This window comes from Pelophylax lessonae, assembly GCF_965119305.1.
Source record: "Pelophylax lessonae genome assembly, chromosome: 9".
Lineage (NCBI taxonomy): Eukaryota > Metazoa > Chordata > Amphibia > Anura > Ranidae > Pelophylax > Pelophylax lessonae.
Genome location: NC_138776.1, coordinates 259,452,931 through 259,470,098, shown reverse-complemented (window position 1 = coordinate 259,470,098; position 17,168 = coordinate 259,452,931). Strand labels below are relative to the sequence as shown.

The 17,168-nt window shown below is 43.2% G+C and overlaps 1 protein-coding gene across 1 annotated transcript in view; it reads right to left on the bottom strand.

The window, feature by feature from the left end:
• Positions 1-17,168, bottom strand: part of LOC309564412 (uncharacterized protein) — a 1,531,146-nt gene that overhangs the window by 829,915 nt on the left and 684,063 nt on the right. Inside the window, 2 exon segments of the mRNA XM_082269040.1 lie at positions 5,213-5,406; positions 10,687-11,479. Of these exon segments, the coding sequence (XP_082125166.1) occupies positions 5,213-5,406; positions 10,687-11,479 (987 nt within the window).

Below are 17,168 nucleotides of genomic sequence, written 5' to 3'. Positions count from 1 at the left end.
CTCAGCTTTGATGTCTTTCACTCCTTCTCCCTGAACCACAAAAATGATAAAACACTTTTTTAAAAAGAACAAGACATTACATAGAAGTATGTCCTCTCATAGCTTAGAATGAATTTTTAGGTCAACATGCTCAGTTCCACCTACCTGATGATGGTGAGGGATGGTGAGATCTTCCTGTGTGGAATCCCGGGAATACAGAGGACGGGGACATCTCTCTGGTGGGTTCTCATTACTGGAGCCATCTGTAGGAAACACACACACTGACTGAATACATTGTTTCTATGTGTTTATCAGATGATGGGGGATCTAGGTGGATCCTCCGTACTGCTCTCTCCTTTACAATAAAGTCTCCTCTTACCCGGTGATGTGAGGGGCGGCTGATTCTCCATCATGACGTCCTTGTTGAGATCCTTATGTCCTTATAAATACTCCCACTCTTCCCAGCTGCTGGGTGATAATGGGTCACCAGATATTTTCTTCACCACTTTACAATCCTGTATAAAGATAGAAAGTAACAATTTTCACTTTTGACCTCCCAGAATCCTCCTCACCTCCTCCTGATCTATACAGGACTCTCCTCTCTGTAGACGGATAATAAACTGAGAATTATCTGGACTCTACTGGGATGAATAATATCTGCACAGAGTTCTTCTGACACCTCAGATTGCTTTTAAAGATCAACTCTAACTAAAATCTTTTATTTTGGCTTGCAATGAATTGGAGAAGAAATCATATTAATATATTTTTCTGTCTGTGTCCTGGATGAGGATATATCCTTTCACTTCATATCCATCATGAATCCGGTCTATAAACCAGAGGCTCTGGATGGACAGTTGGATAAATGGTTCTATATTTAAAGAACAACTAAAATCTCTAACTAAAATCTTATATTTTAGGCTTGGAATGACTGGAGAAGAAATAGAACTTCTATTAAGATATCTTTCGGTGTCCTGGATGGGGAGATATCATTTTACTTCCTTTGCAGCATGTATATGGACAGTTGGATAAATGGCTCTATATTTAGGATGTATCCAGTCTATAAACCAGAGGCTCTGGATGGACAGTTGGATAAATGGTTCTATATTTAGGGTGTATCCGGTCTATAAACCAGAGGCTCTGGATGGACAGTTGGATAAATGGTTCTATATTTAGGATGTATCCGGTCTATAAACCAGAGGCTCTGGATGGACAGTTGGATAAATGGTTCTATATTTAGGGTGTATCCGGTCTATAAACCAGAGGCTCTGGATGGACAGTGGAATAAATGGTTATATATTTAGGATGTATCCGGTCTATAAACCAGAGGCTCTGGATGGACAGTTGGATAAATGGTTCTATATTTAGGGTGTATCCGGTCTATAAACCAGAGGCTCTGGATGGACAGTTGGATAAATGGTTCTATATTTAGGATGTATCCGGTCTATAAACCAGAGGCTCTGGATGGACAGTTGGATAAATGGTTCTATATTTAGGATGTATCCGGTCTATAAACCAGAGGCTCTGGATGGACAGTTGGATAAATGGCTCTATATTTTGGATGTGTCTGGTCTATAAACCAGAGGCTCTGGATGGACAGTTGGATAAATGGTTCTATATTTAGGATGTATCCAGTCTATAAACCAGAGGCTCTGGATGGACAGTTGGATAAATGGTTCTATATTTAGGATGTATCTGGTCTATAAACCAGAGGCTCTGGATGGATAGTTGGATAAATGGTTCTATATTTAGGATGTATCCGGTCTATAAACCAGAGGCTCTGGATGGACAGTTGGATAAATGGCTCTATATTTAGGATGTATCTGGTCTATAAACCAGAAGCTCTGCATGGACAGTTGGATAAATGATTCTATATTTAGGGTGTATCCGGTCTATAAACCAGAGGCTCTGGGTGGACAGTTGGTAAAATGGTTCTATATTTAGGATGTATCCGGTCTATAAACCAGAGGCTCTGGATGGACAGTTGGATAAATGGTTCTATATTTAGGGTGTATCCGGTCTATAAACCAGAGGCTCTGGATGGACAGTTGGATAAATGGTTCTATATTTAGGGTGTATCCGGTCTATAAACCAGAGGCTCTGGATGGACAGTTGGATAAATGGTTCTATATTTAGGATGTATCCGGTCTATAAACCAGAGGCTCTGGATGGACAGTTGGATAAATGGCTCTATATTTTGGATGTGTCTGGTCTATAAACCAGAGGCTCTGGATGGACAGTTGGATAAATGGTTCTATATTTAGGATGTATCCAGTCTATAAACCAGAGGCTCTGGATGGACAGTTGGATAAATGGTTCTATATTTAGGATGTATCTGGTCTATAAACCAGAGGCTCTGGATGGATAGTTGGATAAATGGTTCTATATTTAGGATGTATCCGGTCTATAAACCAGAGGCTCTGGATGGACAGTTGGATAAATGGCTCTATATTTAGGATGTATCTGGTCTATAAACCAGAAGCTCTGCATGGACAGTTGGATAAATGATTCTATATTTAGGGTGTATCCGGTCTATAAACCAGAGGCTCTGGGTGGACAGTTGGATAAATGGTTCTATATTTAGGATGTATCTGGTCTATAAACCAGAGGCTCTGGATGGACAGTTGGATAAATGGTTCTATATTTAGGATGTATCCGGTCTATAAACCAGAGGCTCTGGGTGGACAGTTGGATAAATGGTTGTATGTTTAGGATGTGTCCGGTCTATAAACCAGAGGTTCTGGATGGACAGTTGGATAAATGGCTCTATATTTAGGATGTATCCGGTCTATAAACCAGAGGCTCTGGATGGACAGTTGGATAAATGGTTGTATGTTTAGGATGTATCAGTGTACATATGATAATACTCTCTATATACGTCTGTATAGTAGTATCTGTTGGAGATAAAAGACATCACAGTGATTATGGAGGAAGAGGACGGACATGGGGGTGGGGGGTTACTGGGTGTAAATATAAAATAATTTGTATTACCTCCTCTGCTGCCGATTGCAAGGATATCCTCCTCTTCTTCCTGCAAACTGTCTTATCTGTAGGAACCCCGGTGTTCCATGAGAATTACCTACCCCGTGAGAAATGCCTACCCTCGTCACTTCCTGTCAGGGTACGTCAAGTTGAAATCACTTCCTGTCTTCTATCAGTTCCTGTCTCTGCGTTCCACTGAAAAGAAGTGAGATCAGCACCTTGTGGAGAAAATATCAACTGCAGCCTGCGTTTTTAAATACTTCGCAAACTGTTTTTTTGGATTGTTCTTCAGTTTTGGTGCCTAACCACTTGCCATATAGCCGGGGCTGTATAAGAATGGCCTCCCCTTTGCGCTGCTCATCCGCACCCTCTAGAGCAGGGGTCCTCAAACTTTTTAAACAGGGGGCCGGTTCACTGTCCCACAGGCACTGCTGGGGGCCGGACTATAGTTTGAAAAAATATGAACGAATTCCTATGCACATATTTTATTTGTAATGCACAAAAAACAGTACAATATTTAAAACCATGGCCTCGGGAACTAAAGTGCAAGCAGTGCAGACAAGTCCCTGTATGAACCCTTCAGAGCTGAAGACCTGACCCCCCCCCCCCAACTAGTGAATGCCTACAAGTCCCAGCATGAACCCACAAGCTCTAAGGGGTCACATTCTTAAATCTCAGGGGCTCATGCTGGGACTTCACTAGTTGGGGGGCTGTGATGTCCTCAGCTCTGATGGGTTCATGCTGGGACTAGTAGTCCTTCACTTTTGGGGGGTGGTTACATTCTTAGATTTCAGGGGTTCATGCTGGAACTTGCAGTCCTTCACTTTTAGGAAAATCATACCTCCCAAAATTAATGGACTTCGAGTCCCAGCATGAACCATTGAGATCTAAGGATCAATGCAGCGTCACCAGTGCCCATCAGAGCAGCCCTTATCAGTGCTCATCAATGCAGCCTCAGCAGTGTCCATCAAAGCAGCTTGATCAGTGCCCATCAATAGAGCCTCACCAGTGCCCATCAATGGAGCCTCACCAGTGCCCATCAATGGAGCCTCACCAGTGCCCATCAGAGCAGCCCTTATCAGTGCTCATCAATGCAGCATCAGCAGCATCCATCAATGCAGCTTGATCAGTGCCCATCAATGGAGCCTCAAAAGTGCCCATCAGAGCAGCCTCATCAGTGCTCATCAATGCAGCCTCAGCAGCGTCCATCAATGCAGCTTGATCAGTGCCCATCAATGGAGCCTCACCAGTGCCCATCAATAGAGCCTCACCAGTGCCCATCAGAGCAGCCTCATCAATGCAGCCTCAGCAGTGTCCATCAATGCAGCTTGATCAGTGCGCATCAATGGAGCCTCACCAGTGCCCATCAGTGCAGTCTGATCAGTGCCCATTAGCTCAGCCTCATCAGTGCCCATCAATGCAGCCTCACTAGTTAGTCCTGCAGGCTGCTGGCCTGTAAGTTTTGCTGGAAGCTAGCCATGACCTGTGGGTCCTGCTGGCCGCTGGCCTGTAGGTTCTGCTGGAAACTGGCCACGGCCTGTGGATCCCGCTGAAATTGGCCATGGCCCGTGGATCCTGCTGGAAACTGGCCATGACCTATGGGTCCTGCTGGCCATGGCCAGCTCCCAGCTTGGGATGCAGCACCAAAACCATGGCCAGCTCCCAGCAGGACCTAAAGGCCAGCAGGACTCAGTGGCCAGCAGAACCCACAGGCCATGGCCAGCTCCCAGCAGGACCAACAGGCCGTGGCCAGCAGGACCAACAGGCCATGACCAGCTCCCAGCAGGACCAACAGGCCATGGCCAGCTCTCACCAGGACCAACAGGCCATGGCCAGCAGGACCAACAGGCCATAGCCAGCACAGGACCTGACAGCCAGACAGTGTTGGGGGCTATTTCCTGTTTTGAGGTTACTGGGTGGGCAGGGCAATGGGGCAGGGTAAATGGGGTGTATTTGGGTGGGTAAGATGGGATGTGGGGGTCAGCTGGGGGTGTCAGGGTGCCTCACCTCAGCGATGCCGATGACAGCTCAGCAGGTCCTTGCTCAGCCTCCTGCGGGTGATGACCACTCCAAGCTGCAGCCAGTGCCCAGCCCGAGCCAGTAACATGCTTCCCCTGGCAGGCTTGCGCTCCCTGCCTCCAGTCCACAGACTCTCGTTCCAAAGTAAGCTGCTCTCACTCTTTCTAAAAACTTCATGCTGCACTTTTGCAGCCATCCAGCGGCGAGCCTGAGCGGGTCATGTGATGTGCGCAACCTGTTCCCTATTTCTCCATGTGCCCCGCCTCTGCCTGCCTTCAAAGTCTCCGGGAGTTGTATTTTCTTGCTGCGCGCCCCTGCTCAGTTCTCCACATCCACTGCCACAAGGAACTTGAGTGCGGTCAGGACTACAACTCCCAGAATTCAGCACGGCAGTAACACAGTCAATTGGCGGCCGCCGCAGACGATTTCCTGCACACAGAAAAAAAATAGTAATGTCAGGAGACAGCAGCCGTGGAAATCTCCACCCTGCCCCGCAGCCCAACCCCTGGTTCTGCAATTGCTGGTGGGTCGGGTTCAGGACCCTGGCGGGCCGGATGCGGCCCACGGGCCGTAATTTGAGGACCCCTGCTCTAGAGCATGCAGTCCTTTATCAATGAGTCCAGCAGATATGGCAGATCACAGAGCTAGGTACAGGACCAATACAATTTGCCCTATCCCACGTGATCACTGAGACCAATCACAGCCATGACAGATGTGAACAAAGGCTGCAAGTTGGTGTTTTTATCTTAAACCGATTGGCTGTGAGAAGAAACAAAGTTATCCCAGTGATCAGCACAGTACAGTGTCACCTGAGCAGCCAACCAATGTCTCTGATCACTACCAACTCCAGTAGACTATCGCCACACCAGTGCAACCAGTAACAGTGTCCCTTATTGCTAGCCACCCCAGTACAAAGTCACCAGGCCAGTGCAGCCAGTTACAATGTTCCTGAATGCTGCCATCCTAGTACAGTGCCAACAGACAAGTGTAAGGCAGCAAAAGTGTTTCTGATTGCGTCCACCCAATGACACCGTCACTAAACCAGTATAAGCCAATACCGGTTTTCCTGATCACTGCTACCCCAGTCCTACTGTCACCAGACCAATGCAGCCAGCAGAAGTGTTCCTGATCACTGCCACAGCAGTCCCAGTTTCACCTGACCAATGTCAACCAGCAACAGTGTTCTTGATTACCACCATATGAGTTCCAAGGTCACCAGTGTAAACCAGTCACACTGTTTCTGATCACCAGTTAAACCAGTCCCAGTGTCACCAGTCCAGTGTACGCCACCAACATTGTTCCTGACCTGATCACATCTTCATTAGTTCCCAATGAAAGCCAGTAACAGCGTTCCCAATCTCTGCTACCCCAGTCCTACTGTCACCAGATCGGTGCAGCCAGCAACAGTGTTCCTAATCACCCACACAAGTCCCATTGTCCCCAAACCAGTATAAGTCAGTGTTCCTGATCATCGCCACACCAGTACCAGTGTCACCTGACCAGTGTGAGCCGGCAACAGTGTTTTTGATTACCATCACAAGAGATCCAATGTCACCAACCAGTGTAAGCCAGTTACACTGTTTCCGATCGCTAGCCAAACCAGTCTCAGTTTCACCAGACCAGTGTACGCCACCAACATAGTTTCTGATCAATGCTTTACGAGCCCCAGTGTAAGCCAATATTAGTGTTCCTGATCTCAGCTACATCAGTCCTACTGTACCCAGACCAGTGCAACCAGCAAGTGTTCCTGATCACCTGCACGTGTCCCAATGTCTCCAGACCAGTATAAGTTAGAAGCAGTGTTCCTGATCACTGCCACACCAGTCCAAGTGTTACCAGAACAGAGTATGCAAACTACAGTGTTCCTGAAAGCTGCCAAATCAGTCCCAGTGCCAGCAGACGTGTAAGCCACTAGCAGTGTTCCTGGTTGCGCTCATACCAGTTCCATTGTTGCCAGATCAGTGTAAGCCCGCAACAGTGCTGCTGATTGCTAGCCAAACCAGTCCCAGTGTCACCAGACCAGTGTAAGCCAGCAAAAGTTTTGTTGATAACTAGGCCACACCAGTCTCAATGTCAACAGACCAGCATAAACCAGCAACAGTCTTCCTGATTCCCACCAAACCAGTTCTAGTGTTCCCAGACCAGTGTAAGCCTGTAAAGGTTTTGTTGATAACTAGCCACACCAGTCCAAATGTCAACAGACAAACGTAAGCCAGCAACAGTGTTCCCGATTGCTGCCACGTCGATGCCAGTGTCACCAGACTAATGCAGCAAGCAACAATGTTCCTGGCCACTCCGATGCCAGTGTCAAAATTACCAGTGTAGTCAGCAACAGTTTCCTTGATTGTCACCACACTAGTAATGTCACCAGAACCAGTACATCTACAACAGTGTTCCTGATTACTGCCACACCCGCAGTGTCATCTCAGCTTACTGCCTAGGCCAATCCTTTGCCTGTTTGACCACTTTACTGTCTGCCGTCTTACCTTGCCCATCTGTGCATCCCACTGACTAAGTTTCTTAGACACCAATCCCAGCCATCCTCTGCAGACAACTGCACTTCGGGAACCACAGCAACTCTTTTGTTCACCCTTTGTTCAGCCTCCTGTACTTCTTAGGCAGGGAGCATGGCATTCTTGGGGACAACCAGGCACCAGTAGGTTAGGATTGTTTGGCTTACAGGTACAAGGATTGCTACAGGTGACAACACAGCTGTATTAGGGATCGACCGAGATCGGTTTTTCGTTGCCGATATCGATATTTAGGTCATTGCATATTGGTATTGGCCGATATTTAGAACATTTAAAGTTTTGCAAAATAAACACAATTTTCGACACAAATCTGTTACTGAACCCTTTGGTGGGTGGGTGGCTGGCTGGCACCCTGTGGTGGGTGGCTGGCTAGCTGGTACAGGCAGGGCCTGTGGCTGGCTGGCTGGTACAGGCCTGTGGGTGTGTTGGGGGCTGGCTGGCTGGCACCAGGCAGCTGTGGGTGGGTGTATGTATGTGGCGGCTGTGTTAAACACACTGTGTGCACTGTAAACTCACTGTCCCGAGACTCCCCGACTCCAGACGAGGCTGAGGGAGGCGGCCTAAAAAGGCAGAAGCTGTCCCAGTGCGTGGAGGCGCAACATACTCAATGACGTCACGACAATATCGGTTACCTCCGGGGTCGATTCTGATATATCAGGGAAAGTGCATATCGGCCCTCGATATATCAGCCTTGCCGATAATCGGTCGATCCCTAAGCTGTATTCCCAGACCACATGTACATAGGCAAACATTACCATAGTCGGTTTTCTTTATACAATGCTGGTTGATTTTTGTGATGCATAAGATACAATATCTGGTACAATATTAATCTAGACATTGAAAAGGTGTCACACATGTAGCATCCCCATACTTTGGAGGGGTAGAAGAATGTGTTTTGGAGTGTAGTTGTAAGTATGCCCATACTGTGTATTAAGATATTTTATTAATTGACAACTTTGTGTAAAAAAGTAACACTTAATTTTCTGTCCACATTTAGGAAAACTTTTGCCAAAAAAATTAAATACCGTGGGGTGTTAACTCTCCAAATTGTGGTCATTTTGTGAATGCTTCTACTGTCCTAGACTTTCAGGGCCTCCAAAATATGATAATTAGATGTGTAATTGTTACCCTTAGAAAGCCTGAGGGTGCTCCTTGGATTTTGGATCTTCTTTCTATGTGGTTAGGCTCTGTAAAAAAAAGTGTCCCATATGTGTCAACCTCCTACTGGAGAGGAGTAGAGGAGTGTGTTTTTTTTTTTGGGGGGGGGGACAGGGGGGGTTGGAAGTATTCCCATGCGGTGTTTTAGAAAAAACTTGTTACAAATAACAAATACAAATAGGATTAAGGCAAAAATGTACAACTTCAAAAAACTCACCTTGCGTCCTACTATCTATCTTAGAAAGTCTATACTTTCTAAATGTTGTGGGTGTTTCTACTGTCCTGGTGCTCCAGGGTCTCCAAAATGTGATAGGTAGTCAAGAAATTAAATGTTATATTTATGCCCCTGTAGCGCCCACACCGAAGGTGCCCCTGTTTGCCCAAAGTTCATTCCCCAGTTTAATCCCCAGTTTAATGCACAATCAGGCACGCAGCAACAGTCACTCTTTCTGGCTCAATAAAACAGTCTAGAGGTTTCCTGGTCTGTGGTCTTCACGTCTGAGTCCAACATTCAACACTGAGTTCTTCAGACCAGATCCTAAGTGAAATCCTTTGATTAGCTTCAAAAACAAAAAGGGCAAGGATCGTCGGAAGCCCCCCCCCCCCCCGATTCTCTGGACTAGCTGGGACCTCGATGAACACCTGAAGCACATCAGCTGGGCTGCTGATTTGCTTCATACAGCCAACTACATTCTGGAATCCCCAAGAAAGCAAGTGGAAATAATGAAACCTGCAGCAGTTGCAACCGAGAACAGCCCAAAGCATTTACAAACTGTGCCACTAAATACAAGGGAGCCAAAAAGAACTACATTTTCCTAATCATGCTAGCAACCTATTTAGGAGGGTGATATACCTCTTAAAAGTCTGAATGTGCTCCTTGAATTTTGGGTCTCTCTATGTGGTTAGGCTCTGAAAAAGTCAATATATAAACAGTTTACACTGAAAATGTCTCACATATGTGGCATCCCCATACTTGGGGAAGAGTAGTAGAAGGTATTTTGGGGGGGGGGGGGGGGGAATGTAAATATGCCCATACTGAGTTACAATATTTTATTGATTGGAAGTTTTGTGTGAAAAAAATAATAGTTTTTTTTCTTTCTGTATTCTCTTAAAACTTGTGGCAGAAAAACGAAACCCTCAAAAGACTCAGCATGCCTCCTAAAAGATACCTTGGGGTGTTTACTCTCCAAAATGTGGTAATGTTTCTCTTATCCTGGCACTGCAGGGCCTCAGGAAATGTGATAGGAAGTAAGATGTAACATTTCTGCACTTTGAAAACCTGAAGGTGCTCCTTGATTTTGGTCCCTCTATGCATCTAGACATATAAAAAGTCTCAAATATGTGGTATCCCCATGCTAGGAAGGAGAAGAAGAATGTGTTTTGAGGTGTAATTGTAAGTGTTCCCGTGTTGTGTGTGAGAAATAACTTGTTAAAATGACAACTTTTTGAAATAAAATAAGATTTTATTTAATTTATTTTTTTCACATAAAGATTGCAGCAAAAACATACAGCATAAAAAAAACTCTGCATGCCTCTTACTAAAAACCTTGTACTGTCTACTTTCCATAAAAGGTGTCATTTTGGAATTTGTACTGTCCTGGCATTTTAGGGCCTTAAGAATTAAAACAGGCTGCCAGAACATCAGGATTGATTTGATTTCAAATATATATACCATAGTTTGTAGGCTTTATAATAAAGAATATAAGAAAAAATGCCATTGAAAAAGATAAAAATGTGCCAGGACCAAAGATCCGGGCAGGGAACTAGGTCCTTACTCCTGACTAGGCAAAAAAAAAAAAACAAAGACCTATAGCAGAGAGGGGGAGTATACCTCCTAGGACTGCCCATAGGCGTAGCCAAGTCTTTTTTCTGCCTAGTGTCCTACTCCTGTAGGGGGCGATATAACCCTATGGTTCTGAATAATGGAGAACCTGTGTCAGTCAATGAACGAAAGAGAAATATTCAATATATTCTGCCCCACCCCCAACACCCCACTATTATCATGAAAAAGAGTGTTAGCTTGTGTGAATTCTCTGGTGTCGCATAAGGCTTACTCTGTGAGTAAAAGATTTCCCACACTCTGAGCATGAATAAGGACGCACACCTGTGTGAATTCTCTGATGTTTATTAAGGTCTCCTTTCTGAATGAAAGATTTTCCGCACTCTGAACATAAATAGGGACGCTCACCCGTGTGAATCTTCTGGTGATCACTGAGTGAAGATTTCCAATTGAAACCTTTCCCACACTCCGAACACGAATAAGGACGCACACCTGTGTGATCTCTCTGGTGTACAAACAGTTTTGATTTATCAATGAAACCTTTCCCGCACTCTGAACATGAATAGGGGCGCTCCCCAGTGTGAAGCTTCTGGTGTCTGATAAGACTTTTTTTCCCAGTGAAACCTTTCCCGCACTCTGAACATGAATAGGGAATCTCACCTGTGTGACATCTCTGGTGTGCAATAAGGTTTTGTTTGTCGGAAAAACATTTCCCGCACTCTGAACATGAATAAGGGCGCTCTCCTGTGTGACTTCTTTGGTGTAGAAGAAGAATTCTCTTCTCAGTGAAACATTTCCCGCACTCTGAACATGGAAAGGGACGTTCACCTGTGTGCATTCTAAGATGTTTAAGGAGGTTATTTTTCAGAAAGAAACCTTTACCGCACTCTGAACATGAAAGGGGGCGCTCCCCCGTGTGAAACTTCTGGTGTCTAATAAGATTGTTTTTCAGGGTGAAACATTTCCCGCACTCTGAACATGAATAGGGACGCTCCCCCGTGTGAATCTTCTGGTGTCTAATAAGATTGTTTTTCTGGGTGAAATCTTTCCCACACTCCGAACATGAATAGGGGCGCTCCCCCGTGTGATAAATCTGGTGTCTAATAAGATTGTTTTTCAGAGTGAAACATTTCCCGCACTCTGAACATGAATAGGGACGCTCAGCAAAGTGACATTTCTTGTGTTTAAGAAGTGCTCTCTTTTTTGTGAAAAGTTTCCCACAAACTGAACATGACAATGAACTCTCTTCTGTGTGAGCTCCTTCCTGTCCTGAAGAAGATTCCTCGGGAATAGATGGATGTATTAAAGTAGGTCTACTGTGAGATCTTAGAGTCCTGGTATGTGATTTATCAGAGGATTCCTCAGACGTATTCCGGACATTATGGTCATCTGCTGAAAAACAATTTTACAATAAAATGTTAGAAGGATTTTTGAAATCTTGTATTCAAGGAGTCATATATGTTGGTCTAGCACTAAATTTTTGAGCTCTGGCATGCAAGTGGGTGCAATCAGAACAGAAATATAAATGCAAAGTAGACAAACCATACAATTCACCCAAATCACAATGAGAAACCTTGTGTATTAATAACATTGTTACTGTGAGAATGGAGAGGGACCTTCCTCCACTTCCATTTGTTAGGAACATGACACTAGATTGAGGAATGAAGATGGACCTTTCTTATGGTGTACAGTAGCTACTCCTCATTTGTTGGGAACAGGAAGCTATATTGAGGAATGGAGATGGACCTTTCATGTTTTGTACAGTATTTCCACCTCATTTGTTGGGAATAGGACGTTATATTGAGGAATGGAGATGGACCTTTCATATGGTGTACAGTATCTCCTCCTCATTTGTTGGGAACATGACGTTATATTGAGGAATGGAGATGGACCTTTCATATGGTGTAAAGTATCCCCTCCTCATTTGTTGGGAACTTTGTTTAATGTAGTAAATATAATTGCCTTATTGTGGTGAGGACTAGAGTTGATTCATATGGTTTACAATACAAAGTACATTGGGCGGTGGTGTAGGTACATCGATGATGTTCTTACAATCAGCAGTTAAGGTTTTTCATTCTTATTACAAATACTATATATAGTTACTAATAATTGTAGGAAATGTTTTTTAGAATGTTGATCTGAAGAGTTAACTTATTGCATTTTGGGATCAGGAAGGAATCTTTTTAACCTAAAGAAAATGAGGCAGAGCTTTATATGGGCATCCTATCTTCCTCTGTGAAAACTACTGCTTTGAAATGTTATGTTTTCTCCTGGATGAGTTCAATAGACATAGACTTTTTCTCCTCTGATGTAACAACGTAAATACATATTTTATACTTCTAGAAGTAAAATAATAATGGGAACTGGTTATATATTTAGTGTCTTTTTACTTACTTGTGTCCATCTGTAGAGAAGATTCCTCCTGTTTACTTTGTATAATCATCTCCCCTTCCTCCATAGACTGCCCCTCCTCTTTTTCCTCTTTAATCTCAGCTTTGATGTCTTTCCGTTCTTCACCCTAAACCCCAGAATACATTTATAAAAAGAAATAAGAGATTACATAGAAGAATGTCCTCTCAAAGCTTAGAATACATGTTTAGGTCTACATGCTCAGTCCCACCTACCTGGTGATGGTGAGGGATGGTGTGATCTTCCTGTGTGGAATCCTGGGAATAGAAAGGACGGGGACATCTCTCTAGTGGGTTCCAATTATTGGATCCATCTGTAGGAAACACACACAATGACTGAACACATTGTTTCTATGTGTTTATCAGATGATGGGGGATCCAGGTGGACCCTCCGTACTGCTCTCTCCTTTACAATAAAGTCTCCTCGTACCGGGTTATGTGACGGGCGGCTGATTCTCCATCATGACGTCCTTGTGTGAAGCTTCTGGTGTCTAATAAGATTGTTTTTCAGAGTGAAACATTTCCTGCACTCTGAACATGAATAGGGATGCTCAGCAAAGTGACATTTCTTGTGTTTCAGAAGTTCTCTCTTTTTTGTGAAAAGCTTTCCACACACTGAACATGACAATGAACTTTCTTCTGTGTGAACTCCTTCCTGTCCTGAAGAAGATTCCTTGGGTCTTTCATATGGTGTACAGTATCGCCTCCTCATTTGTAGGGAACATGACGTTATATTGAGGAATGGAGATGGACCTTTCATATGGTGTACAGTATCTCCTCCTCATTTGTTGGGAACATGACGTTATATTGAGGAATGGAGATGGACCTTTCATATGGTGTACAGAATCTCCTCCTCATTTGTTGGGAACATGACGTTATATTGAGGAATGGAGATGGACCTTTCATATGGTGTACAGTATCTCCTCCTCATTTGTTGGGAACATGACGTTATATTGAGGAATGGAGATGGACCTTTCATATGGTGTACAGAATCTCCTCCTCATTTGTTGGGAACATGACGTTATATTGAGGAATGGAGATGGACCTTTCATATGGTGTAAAGTATCTCCTCCTCATTTGTAGGGAACATGATGTTATATTGAGAAATGAAGATGGACCTTTCATATGGTGTACAGTATCTCCTCCTCATTTGTTGGGAACATGACATTATATTGAGGAATGGAGATGGACCTTTCATATGGTGTAAAGTATCTCCTCCTCATTTGTTGGGAACATTGTGTAATGTAGTAAAAAGAATTGCCTTATTGTGGTGAGGAAAAGAGTTGATTCATATGGTTTACAATATACAAAGTACAATGGGCGGCGGGGTAGGTACATCGATGATGTTCTTACCATCAGCAGTTAAGGTTTCTCATTCTTATTACAAATACTAAATATGGTTATTAATAATTGTAGGATTTTTTTTTTTTTAGAATGTTGATATAAAAAGAGTTAACTGATTGCGTTTTGGGATCAGGAAGGAATCTTTTTAACCTAAAGAAAATGAGGCTAAGCTTTATATGGGTATCCTGCCTTCCTCTATAACAACTACTGCTTTGAAATTTTAAGTTTTCTACTGGGTGAATTTAGTAGACAAAGACCTTTGCTCATCTGATGCAACAATGTAAATACAAATTTTATACTCATAGAAGTAAATTAATAATAGGAATTGGTTCTAGATTTTGTGTTTTTTTACTTACTTGGGTCAATATGTAGAGAAGATTCCTCCTGTTTTCTTTGTATAATCATTTCCCCCTCCTCTGTAGACTGCTGATTTCCACTCACCAACGTCTCTTCTTCTTCCTCTTTAATCTCAGCTTTGATGTCTTTCCGTTCTTCACCCTAAACCCCAAAGATGATAGAATATATTTATAAAAAGAAAGAAGAGATTACATTAAATAATGTCCTCTAATAGCTTAGAACACATTTAGGTTTTAATGCTCAGACCGACCTACCTGATGAGGGTGAGGGATGGTGTGATCTTCCTGTATGGAATCCCGGGAATACAGAGGACGGGGACACCTCGCTGGTGGGTTTCCATTACTGGATCCATCTGTAGAAAACACACACACTGACTGAATACATTGTTTTATGTATTTATCAGATGATGGGGGATCTAGGTGGACCCTCCGTACTGCTCTCTCCTTTACAATAAAGTCTCCTCTTATCTGGTGATGCGAGGGGCAGCTGATTCTCCATAATTGTGTCTTTGTGTGAAGATTCTGGTGTCTAAAAAAATTGTTTTTCAGAGTGAAACATTTCCCGCACTCTGAATATGAATACGGATGCTCAGCAAAGTGACACTTCTTGTGTTTAAGAAGTTCTCTCTTTTTTGTGAAAAGCTTTCCACACACTGAACATAACAATGAACTCTCTTCTGCGTGAACTCTTTCCTGTTTTGAAGAAGATTCCTCAGGCCTTTCATATGGTGTACAGTATCTCCTCCTCATTTGTTGGGAATTTTACATTATACTGAGGAATTGAGATGGACCTTTCATATGGTGTACAGTATCTCCTCCTCATTTGTTGGGAACATGACGTTATATTGAGGGATGGAGATGGACCTTTCATATGGTGTACAGTATCTAATCCTTACTGTTGGTAACATGATGTTATATTGAGGAATGAAGATGGAACGTTGTTTATTGTAGTAAATATATTTGCTTTATTGTGATGACTAGAGTTGATTCATATGGTTTACAACATACACAGTACATTGGGCGGTGGGGTAGGTACATCGATGATGTTCTTACTATCAGCAGTTAAGGTTTGTCATTCTTATTACACATACCAAATATGGTTACTAATAATTGGAGGAAAATGTTTTTAGAATGTTGATCAGAAAAGTTAGCGAATTGCATTTTCGGATAGGAAGGAATCTTTTTAACCTAAAGAAAATGAGGCAGAGCTTTATATGGGTATCCTGCCTTTCTCTATAACAACTACTGCTTTGAAATTTTACATTTTCTTCTGGGTGAATTTAGTAGACATAGACTTTTTCTCCTCTGATGTAACAATGTAAGTGCACATTTTATACTCATAGAAGTAAAATAATAATGGGAACTGGTTCTATATTTACTGTTTTTTTACTTACTTAGGTCCATATGTAGAGATTCTTCTTGTTTACTTCGTATAATCCTCTCCCCCTCCTCCGTAGACTGCCGATCTCCACTCACCAACGTCTCTTCTTCTTCTTTAATCTCAGCTTTGATTTCTTTCCGTTCTTCACCCTAAACCTCAGAATACAATTATAAAAAGAAAGAAGAGATTACATAGAGGAATGTCCTCTCATAGCCTGGAATACATGTTTAGGTCTACATGATCAGTCCCACCAACCTGATAATGGTGAGGGACGGTGTGATGTTCCTGTGTGGAATCCCTGGAATACAGAGGACAGGCACATGTCTCTGGTGGGTTTCCATTACTGGATCCATCTGTAGAAAACACACAAACTGACTGAATACATTGTTTCTGTTGTTTCTGTGTGTTTTTTAGATGATGGGGGATCTGGGTGGACCCTCCATACTGTTCTCTCCTTTACAATAAAGTCTCCTCTTACCCGGTGATGTGAGGGGCGCCTGATTCTCCATCAGGACGTCCTTGTAGAGATCCTTGTGTCCTTCTAAATACTCCTACTCCCCCCAACTGCTGGGTGTTAATGGATCACCAGATATTTTCTTTACCACTTTACAATCCTGAAGAGACATAAAATAACAATAAGGGATGGGCCATACGACCCCCTGTTCGGTTCGCACCAGATATTTCGAACATCGCAAAAGTTAATGAAAAACGAACCCCATTGAAGTCTATGGGACCCGAACTGGAAAAATCTAAAGTGCACATTTTGAAGGCTAATATGCAAGTAATTGGGCATACCATGGTTTTGGGGTCCAGGTACCGCCCTGGGTGAGATGTATCAATAAAAAAAAAAAAGGTTTGTAAAAAATTTCATTTTTAAATGAGCTGTGATTTACTGGTGCTTAAAGTGAAAGCATCAAAATGAGAAATAACAAAAATGAAAAATTCCTTTTAATATAGTGCCTGGGGGAGTTCCCTTAGTCTACCTGTAAAGTAGTACATCTGTACTGTGCATAGAAGCTGCTACAGAAATAAATGACACTTTCCTTGCAAGCTTCCTTTATTTTGTAAACAATGTATGGGGAGACAGTCTGTATGCGCTACAATGTAGAACAAGATTATAGATTTTTGGGATAAATTCTGGTGTCTCTTCCGCAGAAGTAACAGGTGTGGAAAAATTGGTCTTTGGGTGTCTGTGGCACCTTCACACCATAACCCTATAGAGGTATTCTTGAT